At 42.6% G+C, this 18,981-nt stretch overlaps 1 protein-coding gene and 1 pseudogene across 1 annotated transcript; both read right to left on the reverse strand.

Annotated features, from left to right (window-relative positions):
- Positions 1-891: 891 nt before the first annotated feature.
- LOC115638001 (olfactory receptor 14A16-like) lies at positions 892-1,830 on the reverse strand. The gene has a single exon (XM_030539602.1). It carries the CDS (start codon positions 1,828-1,830, stop codon positions 892-894), a length of 939 nt encoding a protein of 312 aa, XP_030395462.1.
- A 14,161-nt stretch (positions 1,831-15,991) lies between these two features.
- On the reverse strand, positions 15,992-16,933 carry LOC115638330 (annotated as a pseudogene).
- Between the last annotated feature and the right edge of the window lie 2,048 nt (positions 16,934-18,981).

Raw genomic sequence — 18,981 nt, forward strand, 5'->3', positions numbered from 1 at the left:
GGGAGGAAGAAAGGAGGGGAATGGTTTATTTCCCTTTGTTTTGAGATCCAAGGCGTTTGGGTCTTGGGTCCCCAGGGAAGGGTTTGGGGGCCAGAAAGTGCCCCAAAACACTATATTTTTGGGTGGTGGCAGCTCTACCATTTGCCAGCTAGTAATTAAGCTCGGGGGGGTTCATGCAGGTACCCCATCTTTTGGACGCTAAGGTTCTGAGTGGAGGTTCATACTTTGGCAAGCCCCCTGCAAGTTTTAGTCAGGGATATATAGTAAAAGTCATGGACAGGTCAAGGACGATGAATTTTTGTTTACTGCTCATGACCTGTCCATCACTTTTACTGAAAATATCCATGACTAAAACATAGCCTTATGTATGAGGCATAGGTGGAGAAGGCTTCTGGGAGCCAGGTTGCACACTGGGGAAATCAGATCGATCTGGAAGGCATTCGCCTGGGAGTCAGAGAGTCAGTTGCCTACAGATCAAGACAAAATACCCCATTTCCATTATCCCCTCCATTTCCCTTCCATCACTTTTTTTCCCCTAAAATTTTGACCTTTTGTCCCAATCACCTGCATGTTACATAAGGGGAACTGGGGCATAGGGAGATTCAAATGACTTACTGAAGGTCACACACTGGTTTTGAGATAGTCTAAGAAAAGTCTAAATTTTACATATGAAAAAATATTTCCAGGATGCTTTCTGAGCATCACTAGGAGTAAGATAAAATAGAAGAAACTTATATTTGCTGACATATGGAGAGAAATATAAATGTTGATACATCCTGAATCTATCTATCTATCTATCTAATAATCCCAACCTCAACTATTTATTTTTTCACCCATTGCTATAGTATCTGGATACCTTCTGCTATGCTTTTCCGAATTTTTTTTAGCAGATCATCGGAAATATGTGGCCATATTCCACCCTTGCCTTTTCACTTTTCTCAGCGCTGCTTTTATCTCCTTATTCCTGAGGCTGTAGATAATAGGGTTAAGTGGTACAACAGCATAGAGCACAGACACCAGCATATCTTGAGTGGATGGGGCCCTAGAGTTTGACTTCATGTACATGAAGAATCCAGTGCCAATGAACAAGGAGACTACAATCAGGTGAGGCAGACACGTGGAAAAGGCTTTATACCTGCCCTCTGCAGAGGGGATTCTCACTACAGTATTGAAAATGTGATTGTAGGACACAAAGATAAAGATGAAGCAGATAAAGCCATAGCAGAGGGCTAAGACCATATTGTGGACCTTATTGGGCTGTGTGTCAGAGCAAGAGAGCCGCAGAAGGGGTGGGATGTCGCAGAAGAACTGGTGGACAAAGTTGGGCCCACAGAAGGGTAAACTGAATGAGTTACCCACATGCAACACTGAATACAGTGCTCCACTAAGCCAGGACCCTGCAGCCATCTGGACACATGCTCTGCTGTTCATGACTGTCCTGTATCTCAGAGGGCTGCAGATAGCCAGGTAGCAGTCATATGCCATGACTGTCAGCAAGGCCATCTCTGCTGTCCCAAACGTGCTGAAGAAAAACAACTGCAGGAAGCAGCTGTGGAAAGAAATGGAGTGGCACTGCATGATGGCATCCACCATGGATTTGGGGACAGTGGCAGAGATGTAGCAGAGGTCTAAGAACGACATGTTCTTGAGGAAGAAGTCCATGGGGCTGTGGAGGTGATGGTAGAGGGTCACGAGGACAATGATGAGGAAATTCCCCATGAAGGCTGCCACGTAAGCAAACAGGAACACAAGAAAGTGCAAGATCTGCAGCTCATGTATGTCAGAAAATCCCAGGAGACAGAATTCACTCACAGATGTTTGGTTGGTCATATCCTATCTGGCAAGAATGGGAAAGACAAGGAAGAGACATCAGAAAAATGCAGTTAGAATGAAGAGAGCTAAAACAAACATCTTTTCCCAATGCATAAGTCCTACAACACTTTGTATGCAGAGGAAGGTTGTGACACTGCTGTCTGTTATGCATAAGGAAGTTAAATAAAAAACATAAAATACTCTTGCTGGAAGGCAGCAATATAACACTACATTCATTTCTGAGAATAATACAGAAGAACCTAAAACCAGAGAGAGAGAAAACAGGCTTCTTCCTAAGGAGAGAAACATATTTCACCCCATTTTACCCTAGTCTGGCTTTATGTAAACTGAATGCCAAAGCCACACACTTCCCAACAGATTTCCCCTAGTCTGCTGTTAGGAGCAGGAAACCCCTCACAAACTTAGAATGATAGCTTGTCCTGTCAATACACCACACTGGCCAGTCGTTACTCATTCTCTGAGTACCGAGGACACATCAGCATTATCCAACCATATTAATATATGTTCTGCCACCTTTTATTGTAACTTTCAGGTTCTATACAGATTCTTCCTAGACTTGGTCAGAAGGTGTTTCCTTTTACTGCCATGAAAAAAAAATAATGGCAAAAACATACTTTTCTTTTCTTTCCTTTTCTTTTCTTTTTTGAAATTTTCATTGGAAACTTGTAACATTTCATCCAATAAAGTCCCAAAACATTTTGATTTTTGTAAGTGAAATGCTTTTTCTGACACCTTTCCCTCCCGATTGAAATATTTTCTGTTCTTGGCTGAAATTGTTCAATTTTCCCTTGCCATAACTGAAAATTTTGGGAGACAGATAACAGTTTCCACAAAAAGTTTTGCTAGATAGAAATTTTTCTGCTAAAAGAAGAAAATTGACAGAATTTCTGATCAAGTGTAATTCTTGTACATTTCTGGGAGATCTCGAAAGAAGAAGAACTTATGATGGTCAACTGAGATTCAAGTTCACAGCTCAGGTTTAGAAGCTTAGTGTTCTAACTGCTGAGCTACTGGATCACAAAAAATACTCTCGGTCTGATTTTCAAAAAAGATCAGCACCTGACAACTCCTGCTTAGACACACAAAGAATGAAACCAGATAGTCAAAGGAATTTACCATTCTCAGGAGAAGGTTCTGGCTGCTCTGCTCTTTGAAAAGGTCGGTCACTTCATTTAGGCACCTATAATGGCAGCTGAGATCCTCTGAAAATCCAGCTTCACTTCAGGAAGATCGGTAGAGAAGGTCGAAAATTTCCCTCCACAACATTTGTTATGATGGAAAACTCGATTTTTGAATAAATATTTATTTTATTTTTATTTGTTTTTATTATATATTTATTGTGCCTTGTGACTGCTTTCCAGCATGGAGAGGGGAGCGATTTATTGACCAACTGATTTTTTTGAACAAACCATTTTGAAGTTGGTTTTTTTGCACTAAAAAATCAAAATTTGCCAATAATCCCTAGGATGAATGGACTCCGTATCTCCCTTCTACTTTTGAAAACATCAGCATCAGCCCAAGTTTCCATTATATTTACAAGTTCTACTGATTACTGAAGCAAAGTGCTGAGGCAAAAGCCAGGTCACAATGAGCTATTCATATGAACAAGAAAACTCTGGAATCTGGTACAGGAAGAAAAAAATCTTAGCAAATATAATTAGTTGTAATGATGGCATTTTTAAACTAGATTTTATTCCTTTTTCTCTCTCTTTACAACACATCTATCTATCTATCTATCTATCTATCTATCTATCTATCTATCTATCTATCTATCTATCTGTCAGACCTCCCAGATCTCTGTGATTAGTTATCACTTTATTTAAGAAACCCTGAATCCAGGAATATCAACAAAGACCACTTCAATCCATGGTAATATTCAATGACAGTTGGGCTCCAATGTCCTCCAGCACCCTTAATGAATATGAAACCATACCAGAATAAATAAATGACTTACTGTTGCTGCGAATATCCCAGGTGGTCTATCCTGCTTTGCAACCCATGAATTATTATGAAGTAGGTAAAAAATATGAAGTCCCTGAACAGACTCACATGCACCTTCATTTGTTTCTGACAAAGGAGTTACGTCAATGAGTGATGCAGAAGTGAGAAGAGTGATAAATTGTCTTTGCTCCTATGCAAGGCCCTATATTAATGCTTCATTACAGTCCTTTGGGATGTAGGTCCCATGAAGCATCTCATAATTTTATCTGGAGAGAATATTTGTGTTCAGTTCTTTTCTTTGTTGTTAACATTCAGCATAAGAGGGTGGATTGTCTGGATTTTCCTTGGAGGCCACATGTGGGAGAGAGAAAGCAAAGACTATAATTCCTGTCCTCTACACAAAATTATGGAGAGAGATCACAATGTAAATGTCCTTCCTATGAATAAGCAACAAAGTCCTGTGGCCCCTTTAAGACTAACAGATGTATAGGAGCATAAACTTTCGTGAGTGAATATCCACTTTGTCAGGCGCCCATGAAAGCTTCTGCTCCAGTACATCTGTTAGTCTTAAAGGGGCCACAGGACTCTCTGTTGCTTTTTACAGATCCAGACTAACACAGCTACCCCTCTGATACTTGACTTCCTTTGAATGGCTCAGTTCAATCCAAGCCATTTACATCTGTGTCAAATGAGTGTGAAACTCTACTGTACTAGAAAGGTAGCATCTGACACCCACTTTGCACTCAATTTTACACAAATATAAGCAATTTCCCAACATGCCGGGCAATAAACAATTAAGCCCCAGATGTGTTGGGCAGGGTGCTATATGTGACATATTGGAAAGCAGGAGTGAGTCAGCTTGATTTTGCTCTCACCAATATAGTGCAAATCAGGAGTAACTGCGTTAAAGTCAAGTCATTCATGCCCAAGAGGATCAGGTAAATAAACTGTAGGGAAGCCTCAATGAATGGGCCTAAGACTGATCTCTCAATGCTGTAGACCAGTGGTTCTCAACCAGGGGTCTGGGGCCTCCTGGAGGGCCTCAAACAGGTTTCAGGGGGTCCACCAAGCAGGGCCAGTGTTAGACTTACTGGGACCCAGGGCAGAAAGCTGAAGCCCTGCTGTGTGGGGCTGAAGCCTAGGGCCATGAGCCCCTCACTGGAGGCTGAAGCCAAAGCCTTGAACAACTTAGCTTTGTGGTGCCCCCTGTGGCATGGGGACCCAGGCAATTACCCTGCTTATGGCACTCTAATGCCAGTCCTGGCTTCTATAAGCAGAAAAACCAGTTGTTGTGGCACAGGTGGTCCGTGGAATTTTTATAGCATGTTTGGGGGCGTCCTCAGAAAGAAAAATGTTGAGAACACCTGGTCTACAGCAGTGGTTCTCAGCTAGGGTTTGGGCTCCCTGGGGCGCTGCAGGCAGGTTTCAGGGGGTCTACCAAGCATGGTCAGTGCTACAATCACTAAGGCCTAGGGCAGAAAGCCAAAGCCCTGCTGTGCTGGACTGCAGGCCGGGGCCCTGAATCCTACCACCCAAGGTTGAAGCCGAAGCCTGAGCAACTTAGCTTTGCGGTGCCCTCTGTGGCGTGGGGTCCTGGTCAGTTGCCATTCTTACTACCCTCTAACACCAGCCCTGGCTTTTATATGTAGAAAAACAGTTGTTGTGGCACAGGTGGGCTATGGAGTTTTTATAGCCTGTTGGAGCGGGGCCTCAAAAGAGAAAGGCTGAGAACCCCTGGTATAGACCATTAGTATCTCTACTGGAGTTGGCAGGTGTCAAACAGATAGCTAAGGGTTAATGTTCTTTTACCTGTAAAGGGGTAACACCAGTAACCTGAAACACCTGACCAGAGGACCAATCAGGAAACAAGACTTTTTCAAATCTGGGTGGAGGGAAGTTTGTGTCTGAGTTCTTTGTTCTTTGTCTTGTGTCTGTACCCTCTCGGCTATGAGAGTGATTTTTCTGTCTCCTGGCTTTCTAATCTTCTGTTTCCAAGTTGTAAGCACAAAGATAGTAAGACGTAGGTTTATATTGTTTTCTTTTGTATTTACATGTGTGTAGTTGCTGGAATGTGTTAAATTGTATTCATTTTGGATAAGGCTGTTTATTCATTTTTTTCTTTTAAGCAAATGACCCTGTATTTGTCACCTTAATACAGAGAGACCATTTTTATGTCCTTTTCTTTCTTTTTATATAAAGCTTTCTTTTTAAGACCTGTTTGAGTTTTTCTTTAGTGGGGACTCCAGGGAATTGAGCCTGCAGCTCACCAGGGAATTGGTGGGAGGAAGAGGTCAGGGGGAAAATCTCTTTGTGTTATATTTACTAAGCCTGACTTTGCATACCCTCTGGGTGAGTGAGGAAGAGAGATTAGCTCTCGGTACTTCTGTTTTCCAGGACTGGAAACAGGGAAGGTGGAGTCCCTCTGTTTAGATTCATGGAGCTTGCTTCTGTATATCTCTCCAGGAACCCAGGGAGGGAACACCTGGAGGGGAGGACGGGGAAGGGAAATGGTTTATTCCCCTTTGTTGTGAGACTCAAGGAATCTGAGTCTGGGGGTCCCCCAGGGAAGGTTTTGGGGAGACCACAGTGCGCTAGGCACTGTATAGATTCCTGGCTGGTGGCAGCTTTACCAGGTCCAAGCAGGTAACTAAGCTTGGAGGTTTTCATGCTAACACCCATACTTTGGACGCTAAGGTCCAGATCTGGGAAAAATGTTATGACAGCAGGTATCAAAGTGAGTAAGCCCAGTGTGAATGAGATTAGACTCCAACTGACCAACATTTCCACGTTAATTTCAGGGAGATTTGCAGAGCCCTCACTACAAGCCCCTCGAGGCAGGGGGAGGATCGTGGGGAGCACTAGTCACTGGCACCCGCTTGAGGGGGCTGGCCACTGGCTCCTGGGGGAAGGAGCAGGCCTGACATGGGATCCCTGTACCCCTGATTCTGAAGGCAAGATCCACTGAGGCAATCTGACTGCTGAGTGCCTTGGGGCGAGGGGTTCCCTTGGCTTGTCTATCCCCCCACGGGAAAGGAGCATCCAGCTTCCCATTTCCCCATCTTGTCTGTGCTGCCTTCACCTCCTCTTTCCATCCACCTTCTCCGAGGTCATTGAGAGTGACGGGCATCGTGGCCAATGGAAAGCCCCCAAGCACTGGTTCTCATCCAGCCCAGTCACCTATTATTGTCCAGTCACATTCTGGGAGTGATAACATTATGCAATGGGGAGGTTCCTGGTTGCAAAGGGGAGTGTCCCTGACATGCTGGCTGACCCAGTCAGCCTGAGCAGGTTGCAAGGGCCAGATTCACAGAGGGATGTAGGCATTGCAAAGGCAGCTTCTCACCTAAGCTAGCCAGGGGGAGATGCCAGGGAAATAGGCATACAGAAAGCCCTGCCTCCCTTGGGGAATTTGGCACTTAAGTCTGAGCTGCAGGGAGGTGCCTCCCTCTGCTTGGGATTCCCAACTGTGATCCATTTCTGGGAGTCAATGCAGGAAGATGGGGGGTAGAGGGGAGAGATACCTAAACCCCAGAGCAATCCATAAGCCAGGGACAACAGACATTCATCCCCTAACTTGGCTGCACGGCCAATGCAGTAAGTCTGCCCAGAGTTTGCCTACCAGAGCGGGACACCATAGGCATGTCACACAGAATGATGGAGCAGGAGTACTTCCCTTGTAGCTCTTAGCCACATGGTCAGCGCATTCATCTGGGGTGTGGAAGACGGAAGTGGGGATGTGCATCTAGGGTCTCCCACTTCCCAGATGATACCCCAAGTGCTGGGCTAATGGTTGTGAGGGAGCTTTTGCTTTGCCGTTAACATGACTTAAGCTCCTAACTCCAGGAGAGGAGTCACAGCTGGGACTCCCCAGCAGCAGGACACGCCTCCCTGTAGCCGGCGCTTAGGTGCCTACCTCTGAGAGAGGGGCAGGGCTTAGCACACTGCATCTCCCATTGGCTGCCTTAGCTGAGGAGCTGCCAAATGCATTGGCGTTTACAGATCCCATTCTGAGGTGCCATCATCCTCCATTCATTGAGCACTAGGTGCAGGCTTTTTGAACCCCAGTGATTTTCTAGGTACCTAACACTTAGCTGTGGGGACCGCTCAGCATTGCAAGGTTATATTTCTTTGTGAGTCCAGCCCCAGGTGCCTAAAGCTGCAGTTGGCACCTCAGGTCTCTTGTGAATCTAACCCTGAGGGTTTCTAACATGTTCAGTTCCTCAAGGTGCTAACCACTGTAGCCTGACCCAACAATGCACTGAAGTACATCTAATTGACTGTAAGCAAATGATTAACAAATGCTTTCCAGTCAGGACCATTAGCTGTTAGACAGCTGAAGTGGTCAGAAATCTTTGACCAAAAAAATATTTTCAACAAAACAAACAGTTTCACTGACATCAATTTTTTTAAATGGGAAAATGTCATTTTCAATTAAATGTTTTTATTTTACATTGGGAACGTTTTAAACAGTGGTTTCCATTTTGAATTATTATTTCAACTTTATTTTTTGCACTGCCAGTTATGTGCTAAAGTGCCTTACATGGGCCTTCTTTCTTATTTCAATGTGATCTTACATTAGGTAAAAAATGCCAAAAGTACCGATGTTTTGAAATGTCAGAAATCAGACCATTACTGAAAAAATCTTTCAATCAGGAATGTGGACATTGTCCATGACATCACTGTTGGGTTTTACTTGGAAGAGAGGATCATTGAGCCAATTCCTCCACCCAGAGTTCCTGACTCAGCTTCCTCAGAGATCCCTGCTTAACCCCTATGACTACTAGTTCCCTCCTCTCTCAGCCCCACTCCTTTGACCTGGTCCCAGGCCCATGGAACAGTCCACCCACTCCTGCCTTCTTCCCCCTACCCTCATCATCAAGCAAAAGACTATTTCCCCTGCTTCTGCCCATTGGCAAGCCCTGATCATCATTTCCGTCCTCTCTCACTCTCCTCCTTTCTGTGCCTAGCCAGTCCCCTTGTTCTGAACAGTGCCCAGGGTGGCCTCTGCCCAGCACAGCTGAACACACAGTTGAACTGGGGAACTCATTGCCACAAAGTATCACTGAGACAAAGAGCTCAGCAGGTGAGACATTGGCATGGATTATGAGAGCCTCCATGGTTATGTTAGATAACAGAATGAAATAAACCTGCCTGGTGAAGGTCTCCACCCAGCCTCTAGACCACTTAGAAACTCCTTGACATGAAGGTCAGTGCAGAATTGTCCATGGGAGAGGGGGTGCTCCCTGCCTCACCCTCTATAGCAGCTGGGGCTGGTCCCACCAGGAGTCACTGCTCTGAGCAGGGCTGTTCCCTGAAGCCTGGGGAAAGAGGCACATTTAGTCCGATAAATCTCTGCCTGCTCTCAGGGCTGGGTTCAGACACTCCGGGGCCATGCATGGGGCTCTGCCCCTTTGACCCTGGCCCACATGGAGTGACAGCAGTTGTCCCCCCGTCCTCACTTGCCCACCAGACAGTATCTGCTTGTGTGAGGTGGTGGGGACAGTTGTGCTCTTCCCTGCCTCCTGCACACAGAGCCCCGTGCTGGAGGTGGGATTGGTGGGGTTCTCAAGAGCAGTGAGGCTGGGAGGTGAGCACCCATGGAAAAGCCTGGGGCAGTTCCACTTTGTCAGATCCATTGTCTCAGGCTCTCTGCAGACCCAGGCAAATGATCCTGCACTGGCTGCACTTAGAGCAGCTCCCCAGCACCAACTCCAGCTGTTCTGGGTGGTGCAGCATTTGATACTGGGCCCAGTGAAATGGGCATTAGACTCTGGTGATTCCTACATTCCTGTGGGAAACAGGCAAATTCTATTTTGAAAAAACAACAACAAATATTTCACCCAGATCCATGAAAATCTATCTATCTATGTATCTATGTACATCTATCGATCTATCTCAGTGAAGTTGGGGTTATTCCCTTTAATGCACTCTTAGGATTAAGCCTTTTTGTTTTAATAGTAATGTCTTATGTTCAGATCTTCACCACAGTGCTGAGAATCCCTTCTGAGTAGGGCCGGCATAAAGCCTTCTCCACACGCTTTCCTCACCTCATTGTGGCCTCCTTGTTACTTTGCACTGGGACCTTTACCTACCTGAAACCCACTCCAGGTCTCAATCAGGTCTGGATCTTGTGGTGGGTGGTCTCTATGCTGTGGTGCCTCCCATGATGAACCCGATCATCTACAGGATGTGGAACAATGAGATCAAAGCTCCACAAAGAAACTGACTCAGGGGAGATTACTCATCAAAAATAAAATGCCCATCTGTCTCTCATGACCATGGTTTAATTCTGTGTTTCCTAATTAATCTAACCAATAGGTGAAAATGTTGTGTCCATGAGAACATGGTGCCTGATGTGTATACGCAAAATGCTGCTTTTACAGTGGCAAAAAACCCCAACAAAACAAACAAATAAAAAATCAGACTAACACTATTGAAGTCAAACAGTTATTTTAGGATGGAATGGCTTTCTGGAAGAATAAGGCTTTGACACATGACAACATACTTTACACAAAGCACTGTCAACCTGTGGAACTCTTTGCCAGAGGATGTTGTGAAGACCAAGACCATAACAGGGTTCAAAAAAGAATTAGATAAATTCCTGGAGGATAGGTCCTTCAATGGCTATTAGCCAGGATGGGCAGGGATAGTGTCCCTAGCCTCTGTTTGCCAGAAGCTGGGAATGAGCACTAGGGGATGGATCACTTGATGATTACCTGTTCTGTTCATTCCCTCGGGGGCACATGGCATTGGTCACTGTTGGAAGACAGGATACTGGACTAGATGGACCTTTGGTCTGATCCAATATGGCCGCTGTCATAAACAGATAGTTAAGGGTTAATGCCTCTTTTACCTGTAAAGGGTTAAGAAGTACACCTAGCCTAGCTGACACCTGACCAGAGAAACCAATGGGGGAACAAGATGTTTCAAAAGAAAGGAGGGAAGTTTCCTTTGTTTAGGTTTTTTTCAGTTTCTGCTGGAGTGAAAAAGATCAAGGAACCAGTTTCTTATCAGAGTAGTAAGTTTTAGAAAGGAATAAATAGGTTTATATTTATTTCTTTGTACCAGTCTTGTGCAATTAGAAGAAGAATCAAATTGGATATTTGGGTATTTTCATTGATGTAATTAATTTTTTGCCCAGGGGAACATCCTCTGTGTTTTGAATATGTTGTCTATGAGAGTAGCTGGTATGCTAATCTCTCCCAGAGGGTTTTCTTTTACCTTTCTTTTCTTTAATTAAAATTCTTTTTCCTAAAATAACCTGATTGATTTTTTTTTTGTTTTTAGATCTAAGGGGGTTGGAACTGGATCCACCAGGAGTTGGTGGGAGAAAGGAGGAGGATGACTAATTTATTCTTGTTTTAAGATCCAAAGGCTTTGGATCTGTGTTCACCAGGAAATTGGTGAAGTCTCTCAAGGCTACCCAGGGAAGGGAGTGCTTGGGGGTAGTGGCAGCCAGACCAGATCTAAGCTGTTAATTGAGCTTAGAGCTTCTCATGCAGGTCCCCCACATCTGTACACTAAAGTTCAGAGTGGAGAAGGAACCTTGACAGCTGCTCTTATGTTCTTATATTTAGGATTCCACAAGTGTAAATAAAATCAAAATCTATATTTGTCTGATTCTTCCAGACGTTTAGTTTTCTGAGGGTAGATATACTTGGGGAATAGGAATGATTAGTTACATGCAGTAATCAATGTTTTGTTCTTTCCTGTTTTACCCATATGTCGCCTCTTAAATGGGTTTTCTGAAGGAGAAAATTTGTTCCCCACAATGAAATAGGGGAACAAAAGAGTTTCCATGGGCACCTCATGTTGAGATTATTATGTTAATGCATCTAGGATTTTATTGTGTTAATTATGCTTAATAAGGGTGCCTGGAGCCTTGAATATGCATCCTTTTATTATTTTGTACCTAAAGACATACATCAATACCCTGACATTTTTCCTACGATGGAAAGACTTTCTGGAAGAGCAAGGTTTTGACATGTGTCCTAAAGACAAGCTGATTCAGGAAAATGAAGTCAAAATGTGATCCTATTTTTGTTGCTGGGATTTAACTTCTCCTTTTGAAGGGATCCAGGTTTGGCAAATGGTTAATACACACAAGGATCCAAATATGGCTAAAGGTACCATGGAGAAGATGAGTGGAAGGTTTGTAAGTGTTTGACTTCCAGCTCAGCTGGACCTACGCAGAGTTGCTCCATTGACATCCATGTTTAACACTAATGAGCTTCTGCCCAAAGACTCCGGGATAAACTCAGTAGTGACATAATCACTGGGGTAAGTTATTTGTGAGGAATCATTTTATTATAACCTTTGTGTAAATGGAGAAGAGCCATCATATACACTGGCCTAGCATTCCATGTAGATGTAGTCAAATGCAGAAAGAATACAGTGATTAGATAGACAGAGAGCAGGGGAGGCTCTAGGGATTTTGCCTCCCCAAGTATGACAGGCAGGCTGCCTTTGGCAGCTTGCCTGTGTAGGGTCTCCTGGTGCCTTGGCTTCGGCGGACCTCCCACAGGCGTGCGGGGGCCTGGAGCCACCCCAACAGACAGTATGTCTTCATGGCAAAGAAAAGCCTGTGTCTTAGAGTCCAGGTTTACAGATTTGGGCTCGCATTAGTGTGTTGGTGTCTGAGCACATTTCAAGTGACTAGGAAAATATTTTACAGCTGCTACCTAGGCTTCTATGCATTCCAAATCCAAAATGTAAGACTCTAGTCTTGTACTGAATGATCTGACTGATTTGGGCAATTGAAGGAACAACAGGGCACATGATAGTAATATCTGTGTATTAAGAATGGGATATTCTAAGAGATATAACGGAGTTAGGTACCTAAATCCCCTTGGGTAGTCAAGGTGAGTTGGGCACCTAATTTCTTTAAACTGTTCTGAAAATCCTAGTCAAAGTTCACATCCTGGTTCAAGAGTTCACTGTATAGTTCCAGATTCTGCCACAAATCCCCTTGCTTCCTTTCCTCATTTCTCATTGGATATCTTTGGATTTCTTCCTGGGATAAATTTGGCCCATTCTGTTGATCTGGTTTCTACTCTCTCCTCTGCTAGAATTCTTTGAGGGGTGGGGTCAAGAAACATATGAACAATGGTTATCCAGTGTACCTGGCCTTTCAGAAAACCTTTGACAATTTCCCTCATCAGAGGCTCCTATTCAAAATAAGCCGTCATAGCATAAGAGAGAAAGTCCTCCAATGAATAAGTAATTGATTAAAAGACAGAAAACAAAGGGTAGGAATAAATGGTCAGTTCTAAGAATGGAAAGAGATAAATAGTGGTATTTCTCAGTGATCTGTATTGAGACCAGTGCTGTTCAACTTACTCATAAATGATCTGGAAAAATGGATAAAAAATGAGGTGGCAAAATTTGAAGATGATACAAAATTACTCAAGATAGTTAAGCTCAAAGTAGATTGTGAAAATTTGCAAAGGGATCTCACAAAACTGGGTGACTGGGCAACAAAATGGCAAATTAAATGTCAATAAATGCAAAGTAATGCACATTGGGCATAAATCCAAGTACATATACAAAATGATGGGGTTTAAATTAGGTGTCACCACTTAAGAAAGAGACCTTGGAGTCATTGGGAATAGTTCTCTGAAAACATCTCAATGTGCAGGAGCAGTCAAAAAATCCAAAGAGAATTTTAGGAACCATTAGGAAAGGGATAGATAATAAGACAGAAGATATCATAATGCAACTTTCTAAATCCATGGTATGTCCACACCTTGAAAACTGTGCAGTTCTGTCACCCCCATCTCAAAAAAGATGTAGAAGAATTGGAAAAGGTACAGAGAAGGGCAGCACAAATGATTAAGCAAATGGAACAGCTACTATATGCAGATAGATTAGAAAGACTGGGACTTTTCATCTTGGAAAAGAGATGACTAAATGGGATATGATAGAGGTCTAAAAAATTGTGACAGGCATGGAGAAAGTGAATAAGGAAGTGTCATTTACCCCTTCACAAAACACAAGAACCAGGGGTCACCCAATGAAATTAATAGGCAGTACATTTAAAACAAAAAAGGAAGTACAAAGGAAGTACTTCTTCACACAACACTCAATCAATTTGTGGAATTAGTTGTCAGGTGATGTTGTGAAGTCCTAAAATATAAAAATGAATCAGATAAGTTCATGGAGGACAGATCCATCAATGACGATTAGCTAAGATGGTCAGGGATACAACTCCATGGTCTGGGTGTTCCTAAGCCTCTGACTGCCAGTAGATGGGACTGGATGACAGGAGATGGATCAATCAAATAGTTTCCCTCTTCTGTTCACTTCCTTTGAAGTACCTGACATCAGCCAATGTCAGAACGCAGGATACTGGACTGGATGGACCATTGGTTTGACCCCGTACGGTTGTTTATATATTTTAATGTTGTAATGTAAAACTTACAATTTTCTTAACTTAACATTGCATGAATATAAAATGGCTGGGCACTATTTCTTGTTCAATATGAATAATTATATTGGTACAAACTATTTTCAATTTAGCCAAATTAAATGAATTTAAGATTGATGCATTGCATACCATTTGTGGAAAGTAGCTACTTAGTCCATGAAACAGAGGGGGATGGGAGGGTGGCACACAGGAAGCTGGTGGGGCTAAAAGAGGAAAGCAAGGGGCTCAGCTGACAAAAGCTATGAAATGTGAGACCCTACCTATTACACTGAGTATTATTGTTACTGATGTATCTAGGAGAGAGAGAAGAGCACATTTATGAAAAAAAATGGGGAAAGTATCTAAAAGCAGATATTACTTGGAAGAATGGACAACAGCTAGAGGAAGCTAAAACATCTATATTTGCAACTATTCAGGAAAAAGTATTATAAAATACTTCATCAATGCTAAGTCAGTCCACTTAAGCTCAGGAAAAGGTATAAGAAAGGGAAATCTAATCGTTAGAGAAGGTGTGGAGGCATATATGCTGGGATTTCATTAAGATAATAGTAAAGGAAATTGGACACTATTTTTGACTAATGAAACAGATTTCTCAAGAATAGTAAAGGAAGGTCACCTATAGAACCCAGAATTATTGTCCAAAGTTGGTTATTGACTCAGGAAAGGGCATACTGATAACACAATTACTTCTGGTAACAAGATATGTGATAGCTCATGTTTGGAGAAGGATAGATCCACCAACATTAATGGCATAGGGAAATAAAGTATGGGCAAACCTTCTAATAGATAAAAGGGCAGAGACTCATTCATTCATTTATTTGGGATTAGACTCATAGACTTTAAGGTCAGAAGGGACCATTATGATCATCTAGTCTGACCTCCTGCACAATGCAGGTCACACAATCTCACCCATCCACTCCTGTAGCAAACCCTTAGCCTATGTCTGAGTTATTGAAGTCCTCAAATCGTAGTTTGAACACCTCAGACTGTAGAGAATCCTCCAGCAAGTGACCCGTGCCCCATGCTTCAGAGGATGGCAAAAAACCTCCAGGGCCTCTGCCAATCTGCCCTGGAGGAAAATTCCTTCCTGACTCCAAGTATGGCAATCAGTTAAACCCTGAGCATGTGGGCAAGACTCACCAGCCAGCACCCAGGAAAGAATTCTCTGTAGTAAGTCAAATCCCATCCCATCTAACATCCCATCACAAACCACTGGACATACTTACCTGCTGATAATCAAATGTCAATTGCCAAATGAATTGCCAAATTAGGCTATCCCATCATACCATCCCCTCCATAAACTTATCAAGCTTAGTCTTAAAGCCAGATATGTCTTTTACCCCCACTACACCCCTTGAAAGCCAGTTCCAGAACTTCACTCCTCTCATGATTAGAAACCTTCGTCTAATTTCAAGTCTAAAGCTTTGAGCAGGAGGTTGGACTAGATGATTGGCCCTGAACAGGGGGTTGGACTAGATGATCTACTGAGGTCCCTTCCAACCCTGACAGTCTGTGATTCGGTGATTCTGTGAGGTCCCTTCCAACCCTAAATATTCTGTGATTCTATGATTCTATGAATTGGGGTCAAGTAGAGTACATATTGAATCATTTCCATTTTTGGAATTTGGACATAATGAGTACAAAGTTCATGCTAAGAGGTTGACCAACACAATGTTTTTAAATGTCAAAAATAGGGATTAAAGATATGGATTGTTATAACTCTGATGAAAATTTCTTTTAAGACAATAATAACAATTAAAAAACAATGATAATTCAAGATACATTCTACCTTTATAGTTTCTTCCCTGAGGACAGGATTCTGCTCATCAGTCTCCTGATGGCCTTTTTCATCTCAGTATTTCTCAGCATGTAGATCATTGGATTCAGCATTGGGGTGATTACAGTGTAAATGATTGATGCCAACTTGTCCATGGGCAATTTCCGGAAGGGCCTAACATAGATGAAGATGCAGGGTACGAATTGTAAACACACAATTGTGATCTGGGATCCACAGGTAGACAGAGCTTTGTGCTTCCCATCTGTAACATGTGTCTTTAGCTTGACAAATATGATGGTGTACAAAATGAGCAGGATGATGAACATTACTATGAGAAGCATCTCACCATTGGAAACCATCAGCAGCTCGACCAAGTAGCTGTCCATGCAAGCCAATTTGACGACTTGTAGGATAGCACAGTGGTATTTGTCCAAGATGTTTGGATCGCAGAAAGGCAACTGGAGGATCAATGCAATCTGAACAGCAGAGTGAGCCAATCCACCCAGCTATACCCCTGCCACCAGTCCCACGCACATACCACGGTTCATGACAGTCAAGTAACACAGTGGTTTATAGATGGCTACATACCGATCAGCAGCCATTATCACAAGGGCTACAACCATAGCACTAGCGAAGAAGTGGAAGAAGAACATCTGGAGGATGCACTCATTGAACAAAATTGTTCCGTGCTGGGAGAGGAGACCCAACAGCAATTTTGGAGCATTGACTGATGAGTCACTAACATCTAGGAAAGCCAAGATGGCCAGCAGGAAGTACATGGGGGTGTGGAGCTGGTGGCTGGTGATCACAGTGGTGATGATGGTGAAGTTTCCCAACCAGGATGTCAGGTAGACTATGAAGAAAACAACGAAGAGGCATTGCTGCAGCTCAGCATTCTGGGTGAGGCCCAAGAGGACAAATTCTATCACTGTGGAGCTGAGATTCTGCTGTTCCATTTACTAGCTTCAAAACATGTCTAGAGAGGCAACTGTAATAATTAGTATGAAGAAGTTCTTATTATTCCCTTCTTGAATTACTAGTATTAAGTCAATATTAATGCCTCTTGACAGACACTTTTTTAATAATTATCTTAGTTTACTAAATTCAGTCATCCTCAGTGCAGGGCATCCCTGCTACAGCAGACCCTATGAACTACACCAGTTGTCATCCTGAGTTTGGGGATCATTGGGTGTGAAAAGGAGCAGCCTACCTATGAAATCAAACCTTTGCCTAACTGTTAGGATAGAAATATTCAAGCCTGTTTGGCTTATACTTTAAAAATGTAGATGTATTCTTATCACTTAACTAGTTATAGAGATATTAAATAAAGAATCAAAATCACTGTCTATCTCTGTAAGGGCCTTCTCTCATTGTGACAGTCTGAGGCCTTGTTTAGTCAAATTGAAATAAGGCAATCTGGGGCTATTAGGAAGGTGATCCGATCTATTACCTCCAGAGAAAGGAAAGAGCCTAAAACATGTAAAAGGAAATTTAGTTTGATACTTTTCTGTCTGTCAAGAATTCACTTATCAATAGACACAGCTGGAGAACCCTTATATCTGTATAGATTTAGCTGTGAAATCCTCACTTCTGTATTGTTTTGTATGTTTGTTTGCATGATCTCTATTTGGTTCTGTAATTGTTTCTGTCTGCTGTATAATTAATTTTGCTGGATGTAAACTAATTAAGGTGGTGGGATATAATTGGTTAAATAGCCATGTTACAAGATGTTAGGTTTGGTTAGGTAAATTTTAGTAGAAAGATTGGTTAAGGTATAGCTAAAAATATTGCTATATAAGTTAGGGGCAAACAAGAAGTAAGTTGGGATTCGAAAATAAGGAAAAAGGAACTTGGATTTAAGTTTGCTGGAAGTTCACCCCAATAAACCTTGAATTGTTTGCACTTCAATGTGGGGGTCATAAGAAATTGTCAGGTGCTCATGACAAACAGAATGCTCTTCCCATATCCATATGTGGCAAGGCGATCCAACATAGTTCCTGATTAAAACTGAAGAAGGGTTGGAATGGAAAATTGGAGAACCACTTATTTAGAGGATTCACACACCCAGTGTGTGCCTTTGGTTACAAGAAGAGAAGGAATTAATTCTAATTGTCTTTAGAAGCAATTGCATGTGCTCACCACATCTGAAATAAATCCAGTCACTGTATTACGTGCCCGTGGATTCCGGTGCATAATTTTAAACACCTGAATTTGAAAGCTGTGAACACAAAAATATTTCTGTCTATGCACCCCTGTTTCAATATTCAAAACTGCTGTGGGATTATGGATTCTGAGTTCCCATTAACATTTTTGAAAATCTTTAATACAGATTTAAAAAAATGTTTCCAATAAAACACATCGATGAAATAGTCAATGTATCTCCCAAGGTGGCCTGCTGGTGAATCCAACTCAAGCATTTGGGAAGCAGCTTCTCTGAAATGGCTTCTCCACTAAGGCTGGGGGACGTTGCTCAGCAAACCCCTTTCCAGTGACTCAGCGGGGATATGATAGAGTTTTATAAAATCATGACTGATGTGGAGAAAGTAAATAAGGAAGTATTATTTACTCTTTCCCATAAAACAAGAACTAGGGGTCACTAAATGACATTAGTAGGCATCAGATTTAAAACAAACAAAAAATATTTTTCACACAATGCACAGTGATCCTGTGGAACTCCTTGCCAAAGGATGTTGCAAAGGCCAAGATTATAATAAAGTTAAAAAAGAGCTAGATACATTTATGGAGGATAGGTCCATCAATGGTTATTAGCCAGAATTGGCAGGGATGGTCTCCCTAGCCTCTTTTTGCCAGAAGCTGGGAATGGGCGATAGGATGGAACACCTGATGTTTACCTGTTCTGTTTATTCCCTCTGGGGCATGTGGCATTGGTCACTGTTGGAAGACAGGATACTGCGCTAGATGGACCTTTGGTCTGACAAAGTATGGCTGTTCTCATATTCTTACATTCTTATGTTTAGTGCACAGATCTCTGCCTAGCAAGGCT

The sequence above is a fragment of the Gopherus evgoodei genome, chromosome 21, assembly GCF_007399415.2.
Source record: "Gopherus evgoodei ecotype Sinaloan lineage chromosome 21, rGopEvg1_v1.p, whole genome shotgun sequence".
NCBI classification, from domain to species: Eukaryota; Metazoa; Chordata; order Testudines; family Testudinidae; genus Gopherus; species Gopherus evgoodei.